This window comes from Pseudophryne corroboree, chromosome 4 (assembly GCF_028390025.1).
Source record: "Pseudophryne corroboree isolate aPseCor3 chromosome 4, aPseCor3.hap2, whole genome shotgun sequence".
NCBI lineage: Eukaryota > Metazoa > Chordata > Amphibia > Anura > Myobatrachidae > Pseudophryne > Pseudophryne corroboree.
The window spans coordinates 556486669-556514439 of NC_086447.1; the positions used below are offsets into that span (position 1 = coordinate 556486669).

At 49.0% G+C, this 27771-nt stretch overlaps 1 protein-coding gene across 3 annotated transcripts in view; it reads right to left on the reverse strand.

Moving 5' to 3' along the window:
• The window catches only part of MTFR2 (mitochondrial fission regulator 2), a 105581-nt gene that overhangs the window by 45387 nt on the left and 32423 nt on the right, over window positions 1-27771 (reverse strand). For all 3 annotated transcript variants that reach the window (XM_063917391.1, XM_063917392.1, XM_063917389.1), the window contains 2 exons: window positions 23141-23268; window positions 22865-23055 (listed from right to left, as the gene is read on the reverse strand). In XM_063917391.1, coding sequence (XP_063773461.1) covers window positions 22865-23055; window positions 23141-23268 — 319 coding nt within the window. The remainder of the gene's footprint in view (window positions 1-22864; window positions 23056-23140; window positions 23269-27771) is intronic.

Sequence of the window (27771 nt, forward strand, 5' to 3'; positions counted from 1 at the left end):
CCCAGCGTCATGCGGTGGATTTTGTAGAGGCCGGGGAGGACTTCTGCTCCTGGGAACTAGCTGTGGATGGCAGCTTTTTCCCTCTGCCCTTACCTCTGACAAGAAAGGACGATCCTCATGCTCTCTTGTTTTATGTGACCGAAAGGACTGCATTTGATAATGTGGCGCTTTCTTAGGCTGTGAGAGAATATAAGGCAAAAAATTTGATTTACCTTCCGTAGCAGTGGAGACCAGGTCCGAGAGACATTCCCCAAACAATTCCTCACCCCTGTAAGGTAAAACCTCCATATGCCTTTTTGAGTCGGCATCACCTGTCCATTGCTGGCTCCATAGGACTCGTTTAGCAGAAATCGACATAGCGTTGACTCTAGAACCCAGTAGGCCAATGTCTCTTTGAGCATCTCTCATATATAAGGCAGCATCTTTAATATGACCCAGGGTTAATAAAATGGTATCCTTATCCAGGGTATCCAATTCCGCAGATAAGGTATCTGTCCACGCTGCTACAGCGCTACAAACCCAAGCCGACGCTATCGCCGGTCTGAGTAAGGTACCAGAGTGTGTGTAAATGGACTTTAATGTAGCCTCCTGCTTGCGATCAGCAGGATCCCTGAGGGTAGCCGTATCTTGGGATGGCAGTGCTACCTTTTTGGATAAGCGTGTTAACGCTTTGTCTACCCTCGAGGAGGATTCCCACCGTATCCTGTCCTCAGTCGGGAAAGGATACGCCATAAGAATCCTTTTGGGAATCTGCAGTTTCTTGTCTGGAGATTCCCAAGCCTTTTCAAATAACTCGTTCATCTCATGAGAAGGGGTAAAGGTTACCTCAGGTTTCTTTTCCCTATACATGTGTACCCTAGTGTCAGGGACAGGGGGGGTTCCTCTGTGATATGCAAAACATCCTTTATTGCAATAATCTTATATTGAATACTTTTAGCCAATTTTGGCTGTAACTTTGCATCATCGTAGTCGATACTGGAGTCAGAATCCGTGTCGGTATTAGTGTCTACTATTTGGGATAGTGGGCGCTTTTGAGACCCCGAGGGTCCCTGCGACATAGGGGCAGGCAGGGCCTGACTCTCTGCATAATTCCTGGACTCCGCTTTGTCCAACCTTTTGTGCAATAAATTTACATTAGCACTTAAAACATTCCACATATCCACTCAGTCAGGTGTCGGCGTTGCCGACGGAGACACCACATTAATTTGCTCCACCTCCTCACTAGGAAAGCCTTCTACCTCAGACATGCCGACACACGCGTACCGACACACCACACACTCAGGGAAACCTCTTATCTGTAGACAGTTCCCCACAAAGGCCCTTTGGAGAGACAGAGAGAGAGTATGCCAGCACACACCCAGCGCTAATGACCCAGGAAAAAACACACTATATGTTTACCCAGGTAGCGCTGTAATTATCTATTTGCGCCAAATTATGTGCCCCCCCCCCCTTCTTTAAAACCTTCTTTCACCGTGTAAGCAGGGGAGAGTCCGGGGAGCTTCCTCTCAGCGGTGTGCTGTGGAGAAAATGGCGCTGGTGAGTGCTGAGGAACAAGCTCCACCCCCTCAGCGGCAGGCTTCGGTCCCGCTTAAAAATTCAAAATATGGCGGGGGATCTCTTATATATACAGTGCCCAGCCTGTATAGAAGTTTTCTGCCACCTTTGGAGGTCCATATTGCTGCCCAGGGTGCCCCCCCTGCGCCCTGCACCCTTACAGTGACTGCCGTTTGTGTGTGCTGTGTGGGAGCAATGGCGCACAGCACTACCGCTGTGCGTTACCTCAGTGAAGATCTGAAGTCTTCTTTCTTCACATACTCACCCAGCTTCTGTTTTCCGGCTCTGCAAGGAGGACGGCGGCGCAGCTCTGCGACGAACTGCAGGGTGAGACCTGCGTTCCGTTCCCTCTGGAGCTAATGGTGTCCAGTAGCCTAAGAAACAGAGCCTAACATTAAAGTAGGTCTGTTTCTCTCCCCTCAGTCCCTCGCTGCAGGGAGTCTGTTGCCAGCAGGCTCCCTGAAAATAAAAAGCCTAACAAATACTTTCTTTTCAGGAAAACTCAGGAGAGCTCCGTGTAATGCACCCAGTCTCCTCTGGGCACAGTAATAAACTGAGGTCTGGAGGAGGGGCATAGAGGGAGGAGCCAGTGCACACCCATACCTAAAGTTCTTTCTTAGTGCCCATGTCTCCTGCGGAGCCCGTCTATCCCCATGGTCCTTACGGAGTCCCCAGCATCCTCTAGGACGTAAGAGAAATTGGGGGTGTAGAGTGGATCTGGATCCAGAGGCACCAAAAGGTAAAGCTTTAGCTGTCCCAGGATGCATTGGGGCCTCCTCCATAACCCAGCCTCCAGGCACTGCGAGCTCAGTTTTGTTAACCAGTCCAATGCAGGAGCAGGCAAGAGAGAAGGAAGATATTAGTCACATAAGAACACAATCTCAATACAGGAGCCAAAGAAGCTAGGTGCGTCAGGGTGGGCGCACTGTGAAACCCAATGTACTTCGCAGAACAAGAGTTAACAATGGTATGTCTACCACAACTCTCCTTTTCTGCAGCAGGGTACAGGGAAACATCGGAGATGTCCTAAAGCAGTTCCTCGATGTGAGAATCTGGCGTCAAAAGGAAGCATCCTGGGAGGCTAAGGTATCAAAAATCATAGAACTTAAGAAACGAGTTCACAGAGGACCACGTAGCCGCATTGCACAATTGTTCTGAGGACGCGCCACGGCGGGCTGCTGAAGAAGGTCCAACAGACCGGGTAGAATGGGCCTTAATCGCAGCAGGAGCTGGAAGACCAGCCTGCGCATAAACATGTGCAATCACCATTCTAATCCATCTGGCCAAGGTTTGCGTATTCACAGGCCAGCCACGTTTGTGAAATCCAAACAGGACAAATAGGGCATCAGACTGTCTAATAGAGGCAGTCGTGCCCACATAGACACGGAGAGCCCTAACCACTTCTAAAGACCGTTCTTTAGCCAACCTATCCGAAGAGATAAAGGCCGGGACCACAATCTCTTGGTTCAGGTGAAAAGAGGACACCAACCTAGGTAAGTAACCGGGCCTGGTTCGGAGAATCGCCCAGTCACGGTGGAAAATCAGAAAGGCGGACGACAGGACAAAGCGCCTAAGTCCGAAACCCATCTTGCAGAGGCAATAGCCAGCAAGAACAGGACCTTGGCCGTGAGCCATTTGAGGTCCACCGATTCAAGAGTTTCGAAGGGAGACTCTTGAAGAGCTGTGAATACAATAGACAGGTCTCATGGAGCCCCTGGGGGGACATAGGGAGGCTGCATACATAGAAAACCCTGAGTGAATGTATGAACATCAGGTATAGAGGCAATCTTGCGCTGAAACCATACCGACAAGGCAGAAATGTGAACCTTGAGGGAGGCCAGACGAAGACCTACATCTAAGCCACTTTGTAGAAAAGCCAGAATCCTGGAAGTTCTGAATCTATAAGCGTAATAATTCTTATCAGCACAACAGGTGAAGTAAGAATTCCAAATCCAGTAATAAATTTGGGCAGAGGCCGGTTTGCGTGCCTTCAGCATAGTCTGAATAACCACCAAATCCTTTGGCCCTCAGGAGTGATGCTTCAAGAGCCACGCCGTCAAATCTAGTTTGGCCAGGTCCGAGTAGAGACAAGGGCCCTGTACGAGGAGGTCTTGACACTGAGGAAGTAGAAGGCAACGCTCTGTCAATAGACCCTGCAGGTCTGAGAACAAATGCCGTCTGGGCCACGCAGGAGCGACTAGAATTAGCATTCTTCCTTCATGCTTGAACTTCCGAAGAACCCTGGGCAGGAGTGACACCGGAGGGAATATGCAAGGCAGCTCAAAGTTCCACAGAACTACCAGTATGTCCACGAACGTTGCCTGAGGACCCCTGGTTCTTGATCCGAAGATCGGAACCTTGTGATTGTGTCGAGACGCCATGAGGTCTACGTCTGGTAGGCCCCATCTGTCCATCAGGAATTGGAAGACTTCTGGATGAAGGCTCCACCCTCCGGAGTGAACGTCCTGCCGACTGAGGAAGTCCGCTTCCCAGTTCAGGTTTCCTGGAATTAATTCTGCCGATATGGCTGGCAGATGGCGTTCCGCCCAACAGAGGATTTTGGACACTTCCAACATTGCTATGTGGCTTTGAGTGCCGCCTTTATGGTTTATGTATGCCACTGTGGTGGCGTTGTTTGACTGTACCTGAACAGATCTGTTCCGTACCAGAAGCAGGACGAGAGACAGTGCATTGAACACTGCCCTCAGCTCCACAATGTTGATCAGAAGAAGTGATTCTCCCTTGGTCCAACGACCTGAAAATAAATGTTGCTCCAATACCGCTCCCCATACCGGTAGACTAGCTTCAGTTGTCAATAGGACCCATTTGGGGGATCCAGAAGGGATGGCCCCTGCACAATTGCTGGTCCTGGAACAACCAGGACAGCGACAGACGAACCTCCGGAGTCAAAGAGACCATTTGGTATCTGTACCGATGAGGTAGGCCGTCCCACTTGGATAGGATCAACCGTTGCAGGGGACGAGAGTGAAATGTACTCTACCATGTCAAAGGACGACACCATCAGGCCAAGTACTTGCATCGCCGAGTGTATCGACACTCTGGGATGATGAAGGAAGCGCATTATCCTGTCCTAAAGTTTCAGGACTTTGGAGACAGAAACGGTCTCTGACAAGAGTGCCCCTAGGTGCTCTGAGCTGGGACCAACAAGGACTTTTTACAATTTATTAGCCACCCGAGGGCTTGCAGGAAAGTCACTGTCAGTTGTAGAGGACTGAGGAGGACTTCATGTGAACTTGCCAGAATCAGTAGGTTGTCCAAGTACGGAAGAATTCTGATTCCCTGGCAACGGAGGTGGGCTGTCATAACGGCCATTACCTTGGTGAAGATCCGAGGAGCTGTAGCCAGTCCAAATTGCAGAGCCTGGAGTTGGTAGTGAAGGTCGCCAATAGCAAACCGCAGGAACTACTGATGAGAGATAGCAATAGGAATATGCAGATAAGCATCCTGTATGTACAGGGATACCATATAGTCTCCGGGTTCCACAGCCAGCACTATTGAGAGCAGCATTTCCATATGAACCTTGGAGAGTCTTAAACTTGTTGAAAGATTTGAGGTTGAATATAGGCCAGTAGAACCAATTGGGTTTTGGAACCAGAAACAGGGTCGAGTAATAGCCTCTGCCCCTCTGGGGATGAGGAACCAACACAACCACTCCAGTACTCAGGAGGGAACTTACAACGGTTTGTAGAGCCTGCGCATTCAACGGATCCGACGGGAGAGCCGTTGTGCAGAACTGGTGAGAGGGACATCTCTTGAATGAGACAGCGTACCCGTGAGAGACAATTTCCAGTACCCAAGTGTCTGAAGTGGTTGTGAGCCAGACCTGGGTGAACTGTAGAAGCCAGCCTCCCACCCTGGGGTCCCCCCAGGGGGAGTTCCCCCCCCATCATGCAGTAGGTTTGTCATGTTTTGCCGCCCAAAACTGCTTCACCTTGGGATTGGAGATTTTGGAAACGCGAGGTTGTCTAGGGTAGGTCTGACCTTTCACTTTCCGAGGCCGAAAGGAGCGAAAAGTGGTACTTTTTGCCTTCTGAGAAGGATTAGTAGTGGGGAGAAAAGCCGTCTTAGCAGCTGCAAGTTCAGACACAATATTATTTAGGTCTTCCCCAAACAAAATGTCCCCAGTGAAGGGGAGGACTTCCAAAGTCTTCGAGTCCAAGTCCACTTTCCACGACCTCAACCACAGTATGCGGCACGCCAGGAGACGCAGCCGACGCCTTGCCTGCCAATACTCCCGCCTCAAAGGACGCTTCTTGAATGTAATAAGAAGCGGTGGTAATATGAGACAGGTATTGCCTGGCAGTTTCAGAGATATCCTTGAGCAGCTGTTCCTCTAACACCTGAACCCACGCCTCAATACCTTTTGCAGTCCAAGAGGCAACTGAACAGCCCCTGTAAGGGAGTATATAGATTTCAGGCATCCCTCAACACGCTTATCTGTCGGTTCCTTCAGTGAGGTGACAGTGGTGACCGGCAAAGTGGATGACACCATTAGGCGGAGGACATGAGAATTCACCAGCGGCGGAGTCGCCCATTTGTAACAACTCTGCAGGGAGAGGGTAGCGAGCCAAAGCCCGTTTGGGAATAGGGAATTTCTTCCCTGGATTAGACCAGAGTTCCCGTCTGATGTCCACTAAATGATCAGAATGGGGCAATAAAGTTTTAACCACCTTCTGCTGTTTAAACTTTTCAGTTTTCTTTGCCACAGTAGCGGAATCCTCCTCATCTGTGATTTGAAGGATATGCTTAAGAGCAACCACCAGGGCAGAGACATCTATTAATAAGGAAGAACATTCGTCAGTAACACATAATTCAGTGTCAGACAAGACCGTATGCTCCCAGTCCTCTTCAGATGACACATCAGAGAGGTTTGTGAGGAGTAAGCAGCCCGCTTAGAAGGACCATGGACACAGGAGTGACAAAAGGTAAATTTCTGTCTAACCAGAGACTGGTTTAGTTGTTGCAGTTGGTTAGACAAATTATCCGCCCAAGGTGGATTAACCATAGGGACAATTTGTGGCGGTAATGGCACAGGTGGCCCCATAGGGGGCACAAGGCGTTCCACTAGAGAACCCTTCAGAGTAGTGAATGATGCCCATGGTGGCTCCTGACTAAGTGCAGGGGCTGTGGACTGACTGGGAGGAGCATGACAAGCAGTACAGAGACCATCATGCAATAATTCCCCCTCTGACAAATCCGCGGAGCATGTTCTGTATGTTGCAGGGGCTTCCGCAGATTTGCTGCCCTTTCTGTTGGACATTGCACAATGACAGGGTATAATGTGACTGTAACACAAGAATAATATACTTATATAGGTATATAGATAATGTTTGACCCAAACGCACCTAGCACAGGGTACAGAATATAGTGACAGTTATATCTGGGAAATACTGAAAGTGAAACCACACAGCAGATACAGACACACAGTCACATGCAATGCAGAAATTATATCACAATAATGTTGCACTGGACTATATATATATATATATATATATATATATATATATATATATATATATATATATATATATATATATATATATATACACACACATACATACATACATACATACATACATACATATACACACACACACACACAGCTCAAAAAAATAAAGGGAACACTTAAACAACACGTCCTAGATCTGAATGAATGAAATATTCTTATTAAATACTTTGTTCTTTACATAGTTGAATGTGCTGACAAGTAAAATCACACAAAAATTATCAATGGAAATCAAATTTATTAACCCATGGAGGTCTGGATTTGGAGTCACACTCAAAATTAAAGTGGAAAAACACACTACAGGCTGATCCAACTTTGATGTAATGTCCTTAAAACAAGTCAAAATGAGGCTCAGTAGTGTGTGTGGCCTCAACGTGCCTGTATGACCTCCCTACAACGCCTGGGCATGCTCCTGATGAGGTGGCGGATGGTCTCCTGAGGGATCTCCTCCCAGACTTGGACTAAAGCATCCGCCAACTCCTGGACAGTCTGTGGTGCAACGTGGCGTTGGTGGATGGAGCGAGACATGATGTCCCAGATGTGCTCAATTGGATTTAGGTCTAGGGAACGGGCGGGCCAGTCCATAGCATCAATGCCTTCGTCTTGCAGGAACTGCTGAAACACTCCAGCCACATGAGGTCTAGCATTGTCTTGCATTAGGAGGAACCCAGGGCCAACCACACTAGCATATGGTCTCACAAGGGGTCTGAGGATCTCCTCTCGGTACATAATGGCTGTCAGGCTACCTCTGGCGAGCACATGGAGGGCTGTACGGCTCCCCAAAGAAATGCCACCCCATACCATTACTAACCCACTGCCAAACCGGTCATGCTGGAGGATGTTGCAGGCAGCAGAACGTTCTCCTTGGCGTCTCCAGACTCTGTCACGTCTGTCACATGTGCTCAGTGAGAACCTGCTTTCATCTGTGAAGAGCACAGGGCGCCAGTGGCGAATTTGCCAATCTTGGTGTTCTCTGGCAAATGCCAAACGTCCTACACGGTGTTGGGCTGTAAGCACAACCCCCACTTGTGGACGTCGGGCCCTCATACCACCCTCATGGAGTCTGTTTCTGATCGTTTGAGTAGACACATGCACATTTGTGGCTTGCTGGAGGTCATTTTGCAGGGCACTGGCAGTGCTCCTCCTGTTCCTCCTTGCACAAAGGCGTAGGTAGCGGTCCTGCTGCTGGGTTGTTGCCCTCCTACGGCCTCCTCCACGTCTCCTGATGTACTGGCCTGTCTCCTGGTAGCGCTTCCATGCTCTGGACACTACGCTGACAGACACAGCAAACCTTCTTGCCACAGCTCGTATAGATGTGCCATCCTGGATGAGCTGCACTACCTGAGCCACTAGAGTGAAAGCACCGCCAGCTTTCAAAAGTGACCAAAACATCAGCCAGAAAGCATAGGAGCTGAGAAGTGGTCTGTGGTCACCACCTGCAGAACTCCTTTATTGTGGGTGTCTTGCTAATTGCCTATAATTTCCACCTGTTGTCTATTCCATTTGCACAACAGCATGTGAAATTGATTGTCAATCAGTGTTGCTTCCTAAGTGGACAGTTTGATTTCACAGAAGTGTGATTGACTTGGATTTACATTGTGTTGTTTAAGTGTTCCCTTTATTTTTTTGAGCAGAGTGAGTATATATATATATATATATATATATATATATATATATATATATATATATATATATAATTATTATACACACACAGATAATAAGATTTTACTTACCGATAAATCTATTTCTCGTAGTCCGTAGTGGATGCTGGGACTCCGTCAGGACCATGGGGATTAGCGGCTCCGCAGGAGACAGGGCACAAAAATAAAAGCTTTAGGACTAGGTGGTGTGCACTGGCTCCTCCCCCTATGACCCTCCTCCAAGCCTCAGTTAGGATACTGTGCCCGGACGAGCGTACACAATAAGGAAGGATTTTGAATCCCGGGTAAGACTCATACCAGCCACACCAATCACACCGAACAACTTGTGATCTGAACCCAGTTAACAGTATGACAAACTTAGGAGCCTCTGAACAGACGGCTCACAACAATAACAACCCGATTTTTTTTGTAACAATAACTATGTACAAGTATTGCAGACAATCCGCACTTGGGATGGGCGCCCAGCATCCACTACGGACTACGAGAAATAGATTTATCGGTAAGTAAAATCTTATTTTCTCTGACGTCCTAGTGGATGCTGGGACTCCGTCAGGACCATGGGGATTATACCAAAGCTCCCAAACGGGCGGGAGAGTGCGGATGACTCTGCAGCACCGAATGAGAGAACTCCAGGTCCTCTTTAGCCAGGGTATCAAATTTGTAGAATTTTACAAACGTGTTCTCCCCCGACCACGTAGCTGCTCGGCAGTTGTAATGCCGAGACCCCTCGGGCAGCCGCCCAAGATGAGCCCACCTTCCTTGTGGAATGGGCCTTGATAGATTTAGGCTGTGGCAGGCCTGCCACAGAATGTGCAAGTTGAATTGTGCTACAAATCCAACGAGCAATCGTCTGCTTAGAAGCAGGAGCACCCAGTTTGTTGGGTGCATACAGTATAAACAGCGAGTCAGATTTTCTGACTCCAGCCGTCCTTGAAATATATATTTTCAATGCCCTGACAACGTCCAGCAACTTGGAATCCTCCAAATCGCTAGTAGCCGCAGGCACCACAATAGGCTGGTTCAGGTGAAACGCTGAAACCACCTTAGGCAGAAACTGAGGACGCGTCCGCAGTTCTGCCCTGTCCGAATGGAAAATCAGATATGGGCTTTTATACGATAAAGCCGCCAATTCTGACACTCTCCTGGCTGAAGCCAGGGCTAGTAGCATGGTTACTTTCCATGTAAGATATTTCAAATCCACCGATTTGAGTGGCTCAAACCAATGGGATTTGAGAAAATCCAAAACTACATTAAGATCCCACGGAGCCACTGGGGGCACAACCGGGGGCTGTATATGTAGTACTCCTTTTACAAAAGTCTGGACTTCAGGAACTGAAGCCAATTCTTTCTGGAAGAAAATCGACAGGGCCGAAATTTGAACCTTAATGGACCCTAATTTGAGGCCCATAGACAATCCTGTTTGCAGGAAATGTAGGAATCGACCCAGTTGAAATTCCTCCGTCGGGGCCTTCCTGGCCTCACACCACGCAACATATTTTCTCCAAATGCGGTGATAATGTTGTGCAGTCACCTCCTTCCTGGCTTTTACCAGGGTAGGGATGACCTCTTCCGGAATGCCTTTTTCCCTTAGAATTCGGCGTTCAACCGCCATGCCGTCAAACGCAGCCGCGGTAAGTCTTGGAATAGACACGGTCCCTGCTGAAGCAGGTCCCGTCTTAGAGGTAGAGGCCACGGATCTTCCGTGAGCATCTCCTGAAGTTCCGGGTACCAAGTTCTTCTTGGCCAATCCGGAGCCACGAGTATCGTTCTTACTCCCCTTTGCCGTATAATTCTCAGTACTTTTGGTATGAGAGGCAGAGGAGGAAACACATACACTGACTGGAACACCCACGGTGTTACCAGAGCGTCCACAGCTATTGCCTGAGGGTCTCTTGACCTGGCGCAATACCTGTCCAGTTTTTTGTTGAGGCGGGACGCCATCATATCCACCTTTGGTTTTTCCCAACGGTTCACAATCATGTGGAAGACTTCTGGATGAAGTCCCCACTCTCCCGGGTGTAGATCGTGTCTGCTGAGGAAGTCCGCTTCCCAGTTGTCCACTCCCGGAATGAACACTGCTGACAGTGCTATCACATGATCTTCCGCCCAGCGAAGAATCCTTGCAGCTTCTGCCATTGCCCTCCTGCTTCTTGTGCCGCCCTGTCTGTTTACGTGGGCGACTGCCGTGATGTTGTCCGACTGGATCAACACCGGCTGACCCTGAAGCAGGGGTTTTGCCAGGCTTAGAGCATTGTAAATCGCTCTTAGCTCCATTGCATTTATGTGAAGAGACATCTCCAGGCTTGACCACACTCCCTGGAAGTTTCTTCCCTGTGTGACCGCTCCCCAGCCTCTCAGACTGGCATCCGTGGTCACCAGGACCCAGTCCTGTATGCCGAATCTGCGGCCCTCTAACAGATGAGCACTCTGCAACCACCACAGAAGAGACACCCTTGTCCGTGGAGACAAAGTTATCCGCTGATGCATCTGCAGATGCGATCCGGACCATTTGTCCAGCAGATCCCACTGAAAAGTTCGTGCGTGGAATCTGCCGAATGGAATCGCTTCGTAAGAAGCCACCATTTTTCCCAGGACTCTTGTGCATTGATGCACAGACACTTTTCCTGGTTTTAGGAGGTTCCTGACAAGTTCGGATAACTCCCTGGCTTTCTCCTCCGGAAGAAACACCTTTTTCTGAACCGTGTCCAGAATCATTCCCAGGAACAGCAGACGTGTCGTCGGGGTCAATTGAGATTTTGGAAAATTCAGAATCCACCCGTGCTGTTGCAGCACTACTTGGGTTAGTGCTACTACGTCCCCCAGCTGTTCTCTGGACCTTGCCCTTATCAGGAGATCGTCCAAGTAAGGGATAATTAATACGCCTTTTCTTCGCAGAAGAAACATCATTTCGGCCATTACCTTTGTAAAGACCCGAGGTTCCGTGGACAATCCAAACGGCAGCGTCTGAAACTGATAATGACAGTTTTGCACCACGAACCTGAGGTACCCTTGATGTGAAGGGCAAATTGGGACATGCAGGTAAGCATCCTTGATGTCCAGGGACACCATAAAGTCCCCTTCTTCCAGATTCGCTATCACTGCTCTGAGTGACTCCATCTTGAACTTGAATTTTGTATGTACAGGTTCAAAGATTTCAGATTTAGAATAGGTCTTACCGAGCCGTCCGGCTTCGGTACCACAAATAGTGTGGAATAATACCCCTTTCCCTGTTGTAGGAGGGGTACCTTGACTATCACCTGCTGAGAATACAGCTTGTGAATGGCTTCCAATACCGTCGCCCTGTCTGAGGGAGACGTTGGCAGAGCAGACTTTAGGAACCGGCGAGGGGGAGACTTCTCGAATTCCAACCTGTAACCCTGAGATACTACCTGCAGGATCCAGGGGTCCACCTGTGAGTGAGCCCACTGTGCGCTGAAATTCTTGAGTCGACCCCCCACCGCCCGAGTCCGCTTGTAAAGCCCCAACGTCATGCTGAGGGCTTTGCAGAAGCCGGGGAGGGCTTCTGCTCCTGGGAGGGAGCTGCTTGGTGCACTCTCTTACCCTTTCCTTTGCCTCGGGGCAGATATGACTGTCCTTTTGCCTGCTTGTTCTTATAGGAACGAAAGGACTGCGGCTGAAAAGACGGTGTCTTTTTCTGTTGGGAGGGGACCTGAGGTAAAAAGGTGGATTTCCCGGCTGTTGCCGTGGCCACCAAATCCGATAGACCGACCCCAAATAATTCCTCCCCTTTATACGGCAATACTTCCATATGCCGTTTGGAATCCGCATCACCTGACCACTGTCGCGTCCATAAACTTCTTCTGGCAGATATGGACATCGCACTTACTCTCGATGCCAGAGTGCAAATATCCCTCTGAGCATCTCGCATATAAAGAAAAGCATCCTTTAATTGCTCTATTCCATGCAGAGGCGATGGCTGGTCGCAGTATAACACCAGTATGAGTGTATATACTTTTCAGGGTAGTTTCCAGCCTCCTATCAGCTGGATCCTTGAGGGCGGCCGTTTCAGGAGACGGTAACGCCACTTGTTTTGATAAGCGTGTGAGTGCCTTATCCACCCTAGGGGGTGTTTCCCAGCGCGCCCTAACCTCTGGCGGGAAAGGATATAATGCCAATAACTTCTTTGAAATTAGCAGTTTTCTATCGGGGTTAACCCACGCTTCATCACACACTTCATTCAATTCCTCTGATTCAGGAAAAACTACAGGTAGTTTTTTCAGACCCCACATAATACCCCTTTTTGTGGTACTTGCAGTATCAGAGATATGCAAAGCCTCCTTCATTGCCGTGATCATATAACGTGTGGCCCTACTGGAAAATACGTTTGTTTCTTCACCGTCGACACTAGATTCGGTGTCCGTGTCTGGGTCTGTGTCGACCGACTGAGGTAAAGGGCGTTTTACAGCCCCTGACGGTGTCTGAGACGCCTGGACAGGTACTAACTGGTTTGCCGGCCGTCTCATGTCGTCAACTGATTTTTGTAACGTGCTGACATTATCACGTAATTCCATAAACAAAGCCATCCATTCCGGTGTCGACTCCCTAGGGGGTGACATCACCATTACCGGCAATTGCTCCGCCTCCACACCAACATCGTCCTCATACATGTCGACACACACGTACCGACACAGCAGACACACAGGGAATGCTCTTATCGAAGACAGGACCCCACTAGCCCTTTGGGGAGACAGAGGGAGAGTTTGCCAGCACACACCCAAGCGCTATAAATATATAGGAACCACCCTACAGAGGTGTTGTTTCCTTTATAGCAGCTTAATATATCAATATCGCCAAAAAAGTGCCCCCCCTCTCTGTTTTTTTACCCTGTTTCTGTAGTGCAGTGCAGGGGAGAGTCCTGGGAGCCTTCCTCGCAGCGGAGCTGTGCAGGAAAATGGCGCTGTGTGCTGAGGAGATAGGCCCCGCCCCCTATTTCGGCGGGCTCTTCTCCCGATGTTTGTGAGACCTGGCAGGGGTTAAATACATCCATATAGCCCCAGGGGCTATATGTGATGTATTTTTAGCCAGAACAAGGTATTATCATTGCTGCCCAGGGCGCCCCCCCCCAGCGCCCTGCACCCTCAGTGACCGCTGTTGTGAAGTGTGCGGACAACAATGGCGCACAGCTGCAGTGCTGTGCGCTACCTCATGAAGACTGAAAAGTCTTCTGCCGCCGGTTTCTGGACCTCTTCACTTTTCGGCATCTGCAAGGGGGTCGGCGGCGCGGCTCCGGGACCGGACTCCATGGCTGGGCCTGTGTTCGATCCCTCTGGAGCTAATGGTGTCCAGTAGCCTAAGAAGCCAATCCATCCTGCACGCAGGTGAGTTCACTTCTTCTCCCCTAAGTCCCTCGTTGCAGTGAGCCTGTTGCCAGCAGGACTCACTGAAAATAAAAAACCTAATAACTTTTTCTAAGCAGCTCTTTAGGAGAGCCACCTAGATTGCACCCTGCTCGGACGGGCACAAAAACCTAACTGAGGCTTGGAGGAGGGTCATAGGGGGAGGAGCCAGTGCACACCACCTAGTCCTAAAGCTTTTATTTTTGTGCCCTGTCTCCTGCGGAGCCGCTAATCCCCATGGTCCTGACGGAGTCCCAGCATCCACTAGGACGTCAGAGAAATATAGCTATAGAAATAAATAAATATATATATATATATATATATATATATATATATATATATATATATATATATATAAATATATATATATATATATATATATATATATATATATATATATATATATAGAGAGAGAGAGAGAGAGAGAGAGAGAGAGAGAGAGAGAGAGAGAGAGAGAGAGAGAGAGATAGAGAAGCAGGACACCCAATTTAATTGTGATCATACAGAACGAACAGTCTGATTTCCTGTGACGAGCTGTCCTCGTTACGTGTACCTTCAAAGCCCTCACAACATCCAAAGACTTTGAAGTAGCGGAAGTGCCGGTGATAACCGGAACCACAATAGGTTGGTTGATGTGAAACGCAGACACCACTTTCGGGAGAAATTGCTGACAAGTTCTGAGTACAGCTCTGTCCTCATGGAAAATTAAATCGGGGCTCTTGTGAGACAAAGCCCCCAGCTCCAACACACGTCTTGCTGAAGCCAAGGCCAACAGTGTGACGGTCTTCCACGTAAGATATTTTACGTCCACATCTTGTAATGGTTCAAACCAGTCCGATTGGAGGAACTGCAGCACCAAATTGAGATCCCAAGGTGCCGTGGGAGGCACAAGGCTTTCAAAAAAGTCTTGACCTCAGGGAGGGAAGCCAATTGTTTTTGAAAGAAAATGGACACAGCCAAAATCTGGACTTTTATGGAGCCCAGATGTAGGCCCACATCCACACAAGCCTGTAGAAAAAGCAAGAAACGTCCCAGGTGAAACTCCACCGCAGAATAATTTCTGCTCTCACACTAAGAGATGTATTTCTTCCAAATACGGTGGTAATGTTTAGACATTGCCCCCTTCCTAGCTTGGATCATAGTCAGGATAACTTTGTTAGGGATCTCTCTTCTGGCTAGAATCAGCCTTTCAACTTCCATGCCGTCAAACGTAGCCACAGTAAGTCCTGATAGACGTACGGGCCCTGCTGCAGAAGATCCTCGCGAAGAGGTAGAGGCCACGGATCTTCGAGGAGCATCTCCAGAAGGTCCGCGTACCAGGCCCTTCTTGGCCAGCCCGGAGCAATGAGTATTGCTTGAACCTTTTTCCTTTTTATTCTTTTGAGAATTCTTGGGATCAGAGGAAGTGGACGAAATACGTACACCATCTGATAGACCCATGGAGTCGTCAGAGCATCTACCGCCACTGCCTGTGGGACTCTCGACCTTGAACAATACCGACTGAGCTTCTTGTTGAGACAAGAGGCCATCATGTCGATTTGTGGATATCCCCACCGATGTGTCAAGCACCTGAACACTTCCAGGTGAAGGCCCCACTCCTCCAGGTGCAGGTTGTGTCTGCTGAGGAAGTCTGCTTCCCAGTTGTCTACTCCCGGAATGAAGACCACTGACAACGCCACAGCGTTTATTTTCTGCCCAGAGGAGAATTCCTGACACCTCTGACAATGCTGCTCTGCTTTTCGTTCTGCCCTGTCGGTTTATGTACATCACTGCCATCACATTGTCTGGACTTGAATGGCCCGATCGTGAAGAAAAGAGGCCTGCAGAAGGGCTTTGTATATTGCCCCGAGTTCCAGAATGTTGATCGGAAGGATGATTTCCTGACTTGACCATCTTCCTTGAAACTGCACCCCCTGGGTGACTGCTCCCCAACCTCTGAGGCTTGCGTCCGTGGTTAACAGGATCCAGTTCTGAATTCCGAACCTCCGACGAGGTGAGAAATCTGTAGCCACCACAGACGGGAAGATCCTGGCTTTTGGCAACAGACGGATCCTCTGGTGCATGTGAAGATGCAATCCGGACCATTTGTCCAACAGATCGAGCTGGAAGGGTCTTGCGTGAAACCTTCCGTATTGAAGCGCCTCGTAAGAGGCCACCATTTTCCCCAGAAGGCGAATGCATAGATGCACAGATATCCAGGTTGGCTTCAGGACATCCCGAACCATCGAATGGATTACCAATGCCTTTTCCAACGGAAGGAACACTTTCTGCGATTCAGTATCCAGCATCATACCCAGGAATGGGAGCATCCATGTTGGCTCTAGGTGAGATTTCGGAAGGTTCAGAATCTACCCATGATCCTGGAGAAGTTGGTTGAGAGACCAATGCTGTTCAGCAACCTCTCCCTGGACGGCGCCTTTATCAGAAGATCGTCCAGGTACGGAATTATGTTCACTCCCAGCTTGCGGAGTATAAACATCATCTCTGCCATCACTTTGGTGAACACCCTCGGTGCCATGGAGACCAAATGGCAGGGCTTGGAACTGGTAGCGACAGTCCTGCAGTGCAAACCATAGATAAGCCTGATGAGGCGGCCAGATCGGAATGATGTGAAGGTACGCATCCTTGATATCCAGAGACAGTAGGAACGGCCTGCTCCCCATAGCAGCCATGCGATCCAGGAGGGCAGTCTGCAGCCGTGCCTAAGTCGGGACGCCTCTGCCACAGGTACCCGGGAACCAGGCCAACGGAAGTGTGTGGTGCGCTTGGGAGGTGATGGAGCAGCAGCACGGAATGTCACGCTGACTTACAGTGCTGCCAGCTCAGTAAGTAAAGTCAAATTATTTCAAGATGAAAAGTTTCCAGGGCTGTCAGTGACCTACTGCTGCAGGCACTAACAACTGAGCTCACAGTTCCTGGGGGCGAGGTTATAGAGGAGGCCCCTATGCATCCTGGGACAGCTAAAGATTTACCTGTTGGTGCCTCTGGATCCAAATCCACTATACACCCCCAATGTTTCCCTGTGGAAACCAATGTACCCTGCTGCAGAAAATAAGAATTTACTTACCGATAATTCTATTTCTCGTAGTCCGTAGTGGATGCTGGGAACTCCGTAAGGACCATGGGGAATAGCGGCTCCGCAGGAGACTGGGCACATCTAAAGAAAGCTTTAGGATCACCTGGTGTGCACTGGCTCCTCCCCCTATGACCCTCCTCCAAGCCTCAGTTAGGATACTGTGCCCGGACGAGCGTACACAATAAGGAAGGATTTTGAATCCCGGGTAAGACTCATACCAGCCACACCAATCACACTGTACAACTTGTGATCTGAACCCAGTTAACAGCATGATAATAGAGGAGCCTCTAGAAAAGATGGCTCACTACAACAATAACCCGAATTTTTTTTTTTTTTTTTTTGGTAACAATAATTATGTACCAGTATTGCAGACAATCCGCACTTGGGATGGGCGCCCAGCATCCACTACGGACTACGAGAAATAGAATTATCGGTAAGTAAATTCTTATTTTCTCTGACGTCCTAGTGGATGCTGGGAACTCCGTAAGGACCATGGGGATTATACCAAAGCTCCCAAACGGGCGGGAGAGTGCGGATGACTCTGCAGCACCGAATGAGAGAACTCCAGGTCCTCCTCAGTCAAGATATCAAATTTGTAGAATTTTACAAACGTATTTGCTCCTGACCAAGTAACTGCTCGGCAAAGTTGTAAAGCCGAGACCCCTCGGGCAGCCGCCCAAGATGAGCCCACCTTCCTTGTGGAGTGGGCATTTTAAGATTTTTGGCTGTGGCAGGCCTGCCACAGAATGTGCAAGCTGAATTGTACTACAAATCCAACGAGCAATCGTCTGCTTAGAAGCAGAAGCACCCAGTTTGTTGGGTGCATACAGGATAAACAGCGAGTCAGATTTTCTGACTCCAGCCGTCCTGGAAACATGTATTTTCAGGGTCCTGACCACGTCAAGCAACTTGGAATCCTCCAAGTCCTTAGTAGCCGCAGGTACCACAATAGGTTGGTTCATGTGAAATGCAGAAACCACCTTAGGTAGAAAATTTGAGGACGAGTCCTCAATTCTGTCCTTTCAGAATGAACTATTAAGTAAGGGCTTTTATATGATAAAGCCGCCAATTCTGACACCCGCCTGGCTGAAACCAGGGCTAACTCGTCACTTCCATGTGAGATATTTTAAGTCCACAGTGGTGAGTGGTTCAAACCAATGTGACTTTAGGAAAACTCAACACAACATTGAGATCCCCAAGGTGCCACTGGAGGCACAAAAGGAGACTGTATATGCAGTACCCCCTTTTACAAATGTCTGAACTTCAGGCACTGAAGCCAGTTCTTTTTGGAAGAAAATCGACAGGGCCGAAATTTGAACCTTAATGGACCCTAATTTTAGGCCCATAGACAGTCCTGTTTGCAGGAAATGGAGGAAACGACCCAGTTGAAATTCCTCTGTAGGGGCCTTCTTGGCCTCACCCCACGCAACATATTTTCGCCAAATGCGGTGATAATGTTTTGCGGTTACGTCTTTCCTGGCCTTGACCAGGGTAGGGATCTTCAGGATCCGGCGTTCAAACCGCCATGCCGTCAAACGCAGCCGCGGTAAGTTTTGGAACAGACAAGGCCCTTGCTGGAGCAGGTCCTTTCTTAGAGGTAGAGGCCACGGTTCGTCCGTGAGCATCTCTTGAAGTTCCGGATACCAAGTCCTTCTTGGCCAATCCGGAACCACGAGTATAGTTCTTACTCCTCTCCTTCTTATGATTCTCAGTACTTTTGGTATGAGGGGCAGAGGAGGGAACCCCTACACTGACTGGTACACCCACGGTGTTACCAGAGCGTCCACCGCTATTGCCTGAGGGTCCCTTGACCTGGCGCAATATCTGTCTAGTTTTTTGTTTAGACGGGACGCCATTATGTCCACCTTTTGTTTTTCCCAACGGTTTACAATCAGGTGGAAGACTTCTGGGTGAAGTCCCCACTCTCCCGGGTGAAGGTCGTGTCTGCTGAGGAAGTCTGCTTCCCAGTTGTCCACTCCCGGAATGAACACTGCTGACAGTGCTATCACATGATTTTCCGCCCAGCGAAAATCCTTGCAGCTTCTGCCATTGCCCTCCTGCTTCTCGTGCCGCCCTGTCTGTTTACGTGGGCGACTGACGTGATGTTGTCCGATTGGATCAATACCGCCTGACCCTGAAGCAGGGGTTTCGCTTGACTTAGGGCATTGTAAATGGCCCTTAGTTACAGAATGTTTTTATGAAGAGATGTCTCCAGGCTTGACCATAAGCCCTGGAAATTCCTTCCCTGTGTGACTGCTCCCCAGCCTCGCAGGCTGGCATCCGTGGCCACCAGGACCCAATCCCGAATGCCGAACCTGTGGCCCTCTAGAAGATGAGCACTCTGCAACCACCACAGGAGGGATACCCTTGTCCCTGGTGACAGGGTTATCCGCTGAAGCATCTGAAGATGCGACCCGGACCATTTGTCCAGAAGGTTCCACTGTGCGTGGAATCTGCCGAATGGGATTGCTTCGTAGGAAGCCACCATTTTTACCCAGAACCCTTGTGCATTGATGCACTGAGACTTGGTTCGGTTTTAGGAGGTTCCTGACTAGCTCGGATAACTCCCTGGCTTTCTCCTCCGGGAGAAGCACCTTCTTTCTGGACTATGTCCAGAATCATCCCTAGGAACAGAAGACAAGTCGTCGGAACCAGCTGCGATTTTTGGAATATTGAAAATCCAATCGTGCTGCCGCAACACTACCTGATATAGTGCTACACTGATCTCCAACTGTTCCCTGGATCTTACCCTTATCAGGGAATCGTCCAAGTAAAGGATAACTAAAATTCCCTTCCTTCGAAGGAATATCATCATTTCGGTCATTACTTCAGTAAAGACCCGGGGTGCCGTGGACCATCCCTACGGCAGCGTCCGAACTGATACAGTTCTGTACCATAACCTGAAATACCCTTGGTGAGAAGGGTAAATTTTGACATGAAGGTAAGCCTCCTTGATGTCCCGAGACATCATGTAGTCCCCTTCTTCCAGGTTTGCAATCACTGCTCTGAGTGACTCAATTTTGAATTTGAACCTCTGTATGCAAGTGTTCAAAGATTTTAGATTTTAGATTTTAAAATCGGTCTCACCGAGCCGTCTGGCTTCGGTACCACAATAGTGTAGAATAATACCCCGTTCCCTGTTGCAGGAGGGGTACCTTGATTATCACCTGCTGGGAATACAGCTTGTGAATGGCTTCCAAAGCTGCCTCCCTGTCAGCGGGAGACGTCGGTAAAACAGACTTTTGGAAACGGCGAGGGGAATACGTCTCGAATTCCAATTTGTACCCCTGAAATATTATCTGAAGGATCCAGGGGTCTACTTGCGAGTGAGCCCACTGCGCACTGAAATTCATTGAGAACGGGACCCCACCGTGCCTGAATTTGTAAAGCCCTAGCGTCATACTGAGGGCTTGGCAGCGGCGGAAAAGGGTTTCTGTTCCTTGGAACTGGCTGATCTCTGCAGCCATTTTCCTCTCCCTCTGTCACGAGCAGAAAAGAGGAACCCTTTTGTCCGCTTGCCAACCAGGACTGCGCCTGATAATACGGCGTCTTATTTTGAGAGGCGACCTGGGGTACATCCCCTCTTTTAAGGCAATACTTCCAAATGCCGTTTGGAATCCGCATCACCTGACCACTTTACTGGAATAATTGGACAACGCACTTATACTTGATGCCAGTCGGCAAATATTCCGCTGTGCATCCTGCATATATAGAAATGCATCTTTTAATTGCTCTATAGGCAATAATATACTGTCCTTATCTAGGATATCATATTTCCAGTCAGGGAATCCGACCACGCCAACCCAGCACTGCACATCCAGGCTGAGGCGATTGCTGGTCGCAGTATAACACCAGTGTGTGTGTAAATACATTTTAGGATACGCTCCTGCTTTCTATCAGCAGGATCCTTAAGGGCGGCCATCTCAGGAGAGGGTAGAGCCCTTGTTTTTACAAGCGTGTGAGCGCTTTATCCACCCTAGGGGGTGTTTCCCAACGCACCCTAACCTCTGGCGGGAAAAGGTATACTGCCAATAACTTTTTAGAAAATATCAATTGTTATCGGGGGGAAACCCACGCATCATCACACACCTCATTTTATTTCTCAGATTCAGGAAAACTACAGGAAGTTTTTCCTCACCAAACATAATACCCCTTTTTTTTGGTGGTATTCATATTATCAGAAAAGTGTAAACTTTTTCCATTGCCTCAATCATGCAATGTGTGGCCCTATTGGAAATCACGGTTGTCTCTTCACCGTCGACACAGGAGTCAGTACCCCTGTCGGCGTCTGTATCTGAGGTAACGGGCGCTTTAGGGCCCCTGTATGAGACGTCTGGACATGCACAAGCTGAGTAGCCGGCTGTCTCATGTCAACCACTGTCTTTTATACAAAGCTGACACTGTCACGCAATTTCAACAGTACATCCACTCAGGTGTCGACCCCCTAGGGGGTGACAACACAATTTCAGACACTCTACTCCGTCTCCTTATCATTTTTCTCCTCATACATGTCGACACCAACGTACCGACACACAGCACACACACAGGGAATGCTCTGATAGAGGACAGGACCCCACTAGCCCTTTGGGGAGACAGAGGGAGAGTTTGCCAGCACACACCAGAGCGCTATATATATACAGGGATAACCTTATATAAGTGTTTTTCCCTTTATAGCTGCTGTATTGTTATATACTGCGCCTAATTTGTGCCCCCCTCTCTTTTTTAACCCCTTTCTGTAGTGTAGTGACTGCAGGGGAGAGCCAGGGAGCTTCCCTCCAACTGAGCTGTGAGGGAAAATGGCGCCAGTGTGCTGAGGAGATAGGCTCCGCCCCTTTCTCGGCGTCCTTATCATCCTTTTTCTGTATGTTTTGGCAGGGGTTAAATGCATCCATATAGCCCAGGAGTTATATGTGATGCATTTATTTTAGCCATATATGGTTTTTTTATCGATTTATTGCGTCTCAGGGCGCTGCCCCCCCCAGCGCCCTGCACCCTCAGTGACCGGAGTGTGAAGTGTGCTGAGAGCAATGGCGCACAGCTGCGGTGCTGTGCGCTACCTTATCTGAAGACAGGATCGTCTTCTGCCGCCGATTTTTCCGGACCTCTTCGCTCTTCTGGCTCTGTAAGGGGGACGGCGGCGCGGCTCCGGTGACCCATCCAGGCTGAACCTGTGATCGTCCCTCTGGAGCTAATGTCCAGTAGCCTAAGAAGCCCAATCCACTCTGCACGCAGGTGAGTTCGCTTCTTCTCCCCTTAGTCCCTCGATGCAGTGAGCCTGTTGCCAGCAGGTCTCACTGAAAATAATAAACCTAAACTAAAACTTTCACAAAGAGCTCAGGAGAGCCCCTAGTGTGCACCCTTCTCGTCGGGCACAGAAATCTAACTGAGGCTTGGAGGAGGGTCATAGGGGGAGGAGCCAGTGCACACCAGGTGATCCTAAAGCTTTCTTTAGATGTGCCCAGTCTCCTGCGGAGCCGCTATTCCCCATGGTCCTTACGGAGTTCCCAGCATCCACTAGGACGTCAGAGAAAGTAGCATTTTAAAGAAGCAAATTAAGAGAAATCAGAAGGCTTGGCTAAATCTGAGTCTATGGCATGCCATACCACACCATACGTGGCAGGATATAGGAAAGGTGTATGTGGACACATCTGTATATATATTTATCAACAGATGTGCAAGAGTGACTTACAAGATTGTAGATTTTTGGATTCTTGAATGGCAACAATTGCAGCGATCTGTGCTCGCAGCTGCACCAGCTCATCTTCCAAAGCTGCTATCTTCTGAATAGCATGTTCACTAGGAGCAAGACTACCTGGAATTAGCATACATCCTGGATTGTTTTCACTATGTCCCACTGATTTCTCTGATGGAAAAGCATGTCTGTTGAAAGAGACCATTATTATTATTGTGAACTTCCCACATATCACCCAGAATAATCAAAAAAACAAAAAAACATGCATATTACCTAAATCTGGAATAAAATATAGCTGCATCATCATCGAATAGACATGGAGCATCGGCTAGAGAGGGAATATCAGGCCTGCAGACTGCTCCATATCCTTTAGGATTGGGGACTCCAGGATCTAAGAACCGCTTCAAATAACAAAGAATAAAGTAAGTTACCCAACTAGTCGAGAAAGCTAGTTTACTGAAAAACTTGTCTACAGAAAGAAAGTAAATACATATGTACTTGGTTCAGTCCTGGACTGCTGACACCTGCCTTTAAAAGAACCGCAATTACCCCCTTCAGAGGGCGCTCCACCTGGCTTTTTCTTTATTTCTATCATGCCAAAAGCAACTATTCTGATCCACTGTTTTAGACAACCAAAACCAGTCATGTTTATGTTACAGGCACGGTAATACCTATTTTCCACCAAAAACCTGGGTTCGTTCTGGGTAACTGAACAAGGTTTCAAGCCGTGTCGCAGAGGCTTGGAACCCGGATCAAACCGCATGGCTGGACCTAGGTTAGAGGTGGGTATCACTCTGCCAATGCTTGGAGATGTCATCATCTCCGAGCGCCTGCGAGTCGGCTCTCCATAGGCTTTTAGCGTGACCCAGGTCACCCGTTTACACTGCAGGATACTCAGGTCCTTCCTGGGTTCGACCCTGGTAGCCACCAGGGTTGGATTTCTGGGTAACTGAACCCAATTACTTTCAGAAACTCTTTTATATTAAACCGCACCTCTGCAATACCCCGGGTTATTGTGGCAGTGGAAAAGGAGCTTAACAGATCACTTCCTACCTAAAAGAGGCAAGGTGCGGCTTGGACAGTGAGAACATTGCAAAGAGGGTAGACGGAAAGAGCAAATGTCCACTTTGACTCAGTGAAAATTGCTGGACACAATTATATCTGTGTCCAGTGAACAAGTGGCCAATATTTGCAAGCGTCTATATGGCCGTCGGGTAAATATTGGAGCGCAGTCTCTGATCTGCAACAATAATAGGATTTTGGTACCTACCGGTAAATACTTTTCTCGTAGTCCGTAGAGGATGCTGGGGTCCACATTAGTGCCATGGGGTATAGATGGGTCCACCAGGAGCCATTGGCACTTTAAGAATTTGAGAGTGTGGGCTGGCTCCTCCCTCTATGCCCCTCCTACCAAACTCAGTCTAGAAACTGTGCCCAAGGAGACGGACATCTTCGAGAGAAGGATTATACACAGATAGTGGTGAGACTCGTACCAGCTCACACATACATTGCACGCCAAGCCAACGAAGCCTGAACACTCAGCAACTGCTGAAACAGTACTTACAAAGTAACAATGCAGTACTCACTAAAACGAAGTTGTACTGAACCAAATAACGTTAGCAGGAAAACGAAGCGCTGGGCGGGCGCCCAGCATCCTCTACGGACTACGAGAAAAGGATTTACCGGTAGGTAACCAAAATCCAATTTTCTCTTACGTCCTAGAGGATGTTGGGGGCCACATTAGTACCATGGGGATGTACCAAAGCTCCCAGAACGGGAGGGAGAGCGCAGAGGTTCCTGCAGAACTGATTGACTGAATTTCAGATCATCAGAGGCCAAAGTATCGAACTTGTAAAACTTTGCAAACGTGTTCGACCTAGACCAAGTTGCAGCTCGGCAAAGTTGCACTGCCGAGACACCCCGGGCAGCATCCCAGGAAGACCCCACCTTACGGGTAGAGTAGGCCATGACAGATTTTGGACACGGCAGTCCTGCCGTAGAATAAGTGTGCTGGATAGTGAACCTAATCCAGCAAGAAATAGTCTGCTTAGAAGCAGGAAACCCAATTTTCTTGGGATCATATAGGACAAACAGAGAGTCCGACTTTCTGTGACGAGACGTTCTCTTCACATATATCTTCAGAGCCCTTACAACATCCAAGGACTTTGATGTAATTGAGGAGTCAGTAGCCACTGGCAACACAATAGGTTGGTTGATATGAAATGGCGACACAACCTTCGAAAGAAACTGCTGACATGTCCGGAGCTCAACTCTATCTTCGTGGAAGATCAAGTAAGGGCTCTTACAGGATAAAGCCCCCAATTTGGACACGCGTCTAGCAGAAGTTAAGGCCAACAACGTGACCGCCTTCCATGTAAGAAATTTGACCTCAACCTCCTGTTGAGGCTCAAACCAATCCGACTGTAGGAACTGCAACACCACGTTAAGGTCCCAAGGCGCCATAGGCGGTACAAAGGGAGGTTGGATGTGCAGAACTCCCTTCAAAAAAGTCTGAACCTCAGGGAGGGCAGCCAATTGTTTCTGAAAGAAAATGGAGAAGGCCGAAATCTGGACCTTCACAGATCCTAACCTCAGGTCCATATCCACTTCTGCTTGCAGAAAGAGGAGAAAACGTCCGAGTTGAAACTCCCCTGTAAGAAACTTCTTGGATTCACGCCAAGAGACATATTTCTTCCAAATACGATGGTAATGCTTAGATGTTATCCCTTCCCTGGCCTGTATCAGGGTAGGAATGACCTTCTTCGGAATGCCCTTCCGAGCAAGAATCAGGCGCTCAACTTCCATGCTGTCAAACGTAGCCGCGGTAAGTCTTGATAGGCGAACAACCCCTGCTGCAGCAGGTCCTCACGAAGAGGAAGAGGCCTCGGTTCTTCTTGCAGTAGATTCAGAAGGTCCGCGTACCAAGCAATTCTTGGCCAGTCTGGGGTAACGAGGATCGCTTAAACCCTTGTTCTCCTTATGAGCTTTAGGATTCTTGGGATGAGTGGGAGTGGTGGAAACACGTACACTGACCGGAACACCCACGGAGACACCAGGGCATCCACTGCCACTGCCTGTGGGTCCCTCGACCTGGAACAATAACGCCGCAGCTTCTTGTTGAGAAGAGAGGCCATCATGTCTATTTGGGGTAAGCCCCAAAGATCTGTTATTTACCTGAATACCTCCGGATGGAGTCCCCACTCTCTGGATGGAGATCGTGTCTGCTGAGGAAGTCTGCTTCCCAGTTGTCTACTCCCGGAATGAAGATGGCTGACAGCGCTAATGCGTGTTTTTCTGTCCAGAGGAGTATTCTTGAGACCTCTGACATTGCCGCTCTGCTCTTCGTTCCGCCTTGTCGGTTTATGTAAGCCACTGTTGTTACGTTGTCCGACTGCACTTGAATGGCCCGATTTCTCAGAAGAGGGGCCGCCTGAAGAAGACCGTTGTAGACGGCTCTTAGTTCAAGGATGTTGATGGGCAGGCCGGCTTCCAGGCTTGACCACCGTCCTTGGAAGGATACTCCTTGAGTGACTGCTCCCCAGCCTCGAAGGCTCGCATCCGTGGTTAGAAGGACCCAGTCCTGAATCCCGAACCTGTGGCCCGCCAGAAGGTGAGGTAACTGAAGCCAACAGAGGAGTGAAATCCTTGCCTTTGGCGACAGACAAATTCTCTGGTGCATGTGGAGGTGAGATCCCGACCACTTGTCCAGGAGATCCAGTTGGAAGGTCCGAGCGTAGAACCTCCCGTACTGGAGAGCCTCGTAAGAGGCCACCATCTTTCCCAATAGGTGAATGCATTGATGAACCGACACCCGGGGTGGCTTAAGGACATCCCGGACCATAGCTTGTATCACCAACGCCTTTTCCTGCGGAAGAAACACCCTCTGCACTTCCATATCCAGGATTATTCCCAGAAATGACAACCTCTGGGTTGGTTCCAAATGTGACTTTGGAAGATTCAGAATCCAACCGTGACTCTGGAGCAGTCGTGTTGTGAGAACAATGGACTGCAGAAGCTTCTCCTTGGACAATGCCTCTATCAGCAGATCGTCCAGATATGGAATGATGTTCACCCCCTGCTTGCGGAGGAGAATCATCATCTCCGCCATCACCTTGGTAAACACCCTCGGTGCTATGGAGAGGCTGAATGGTAGGGCCTGGAACTGGAAATGACAGTCTTGCAGTGCAAAGCGGAGATAAGCCTGATGCGGCAGCCAGATCGAAATCTTGAGGTACGCATCCTTGATATCCAGTGATACCAGGAATTCCCCCTCTTCCAGACCTGATATCACCACCCTGAGAGACTCCATCTTGAAGTTGAACTCCTTTAGAAAGGGGTTCAATGATTTTAGGTTCAGAATGGGCCTGACCGAACCATCCGGTTTCGGTACCACGAAAAGGTTTGAATAGTAACCTTTGGTCAGCATGTGAGGTGGCACTGGCACAATGACCTGTGCCTCCACCAGCTTTTGGACAGCGTCTTGTAGTACGGTGCTGTCTGCCAACAGAGTTGGTAAGCCTGACTTGAAAAAGCGATGAGGAGGGAGAATTTGAAATTCCAGTCTGTATCCCTGAGACACAATATCTACCACCCAGGGATCCAGGCCGGACGATACCCAGACATGACTGAAGAGTCTGAGTCTCGCTCCCGCTGGCCCCACCACCGGGGCGTGCAGTCCACCGTCATGCGGAGGACTTTGGCGTACTTGAAGCAGGCTTTTGTTCCTGGGAACCTGCAGCGGCAGGTTTCTTGGACTTAATCCGACCTCCCCTAAAGAAGGTATTGAATGTTCTGGCCTTTCTAGGCTTGTTAGGCCGAAAGGACTGCGGTGCAGATGAAGAGAAGGATTTCTTCGGAGCAGGTGCTGCTGAGGGAAGAAACGGAGACTTACCCGCTGTAGCCGT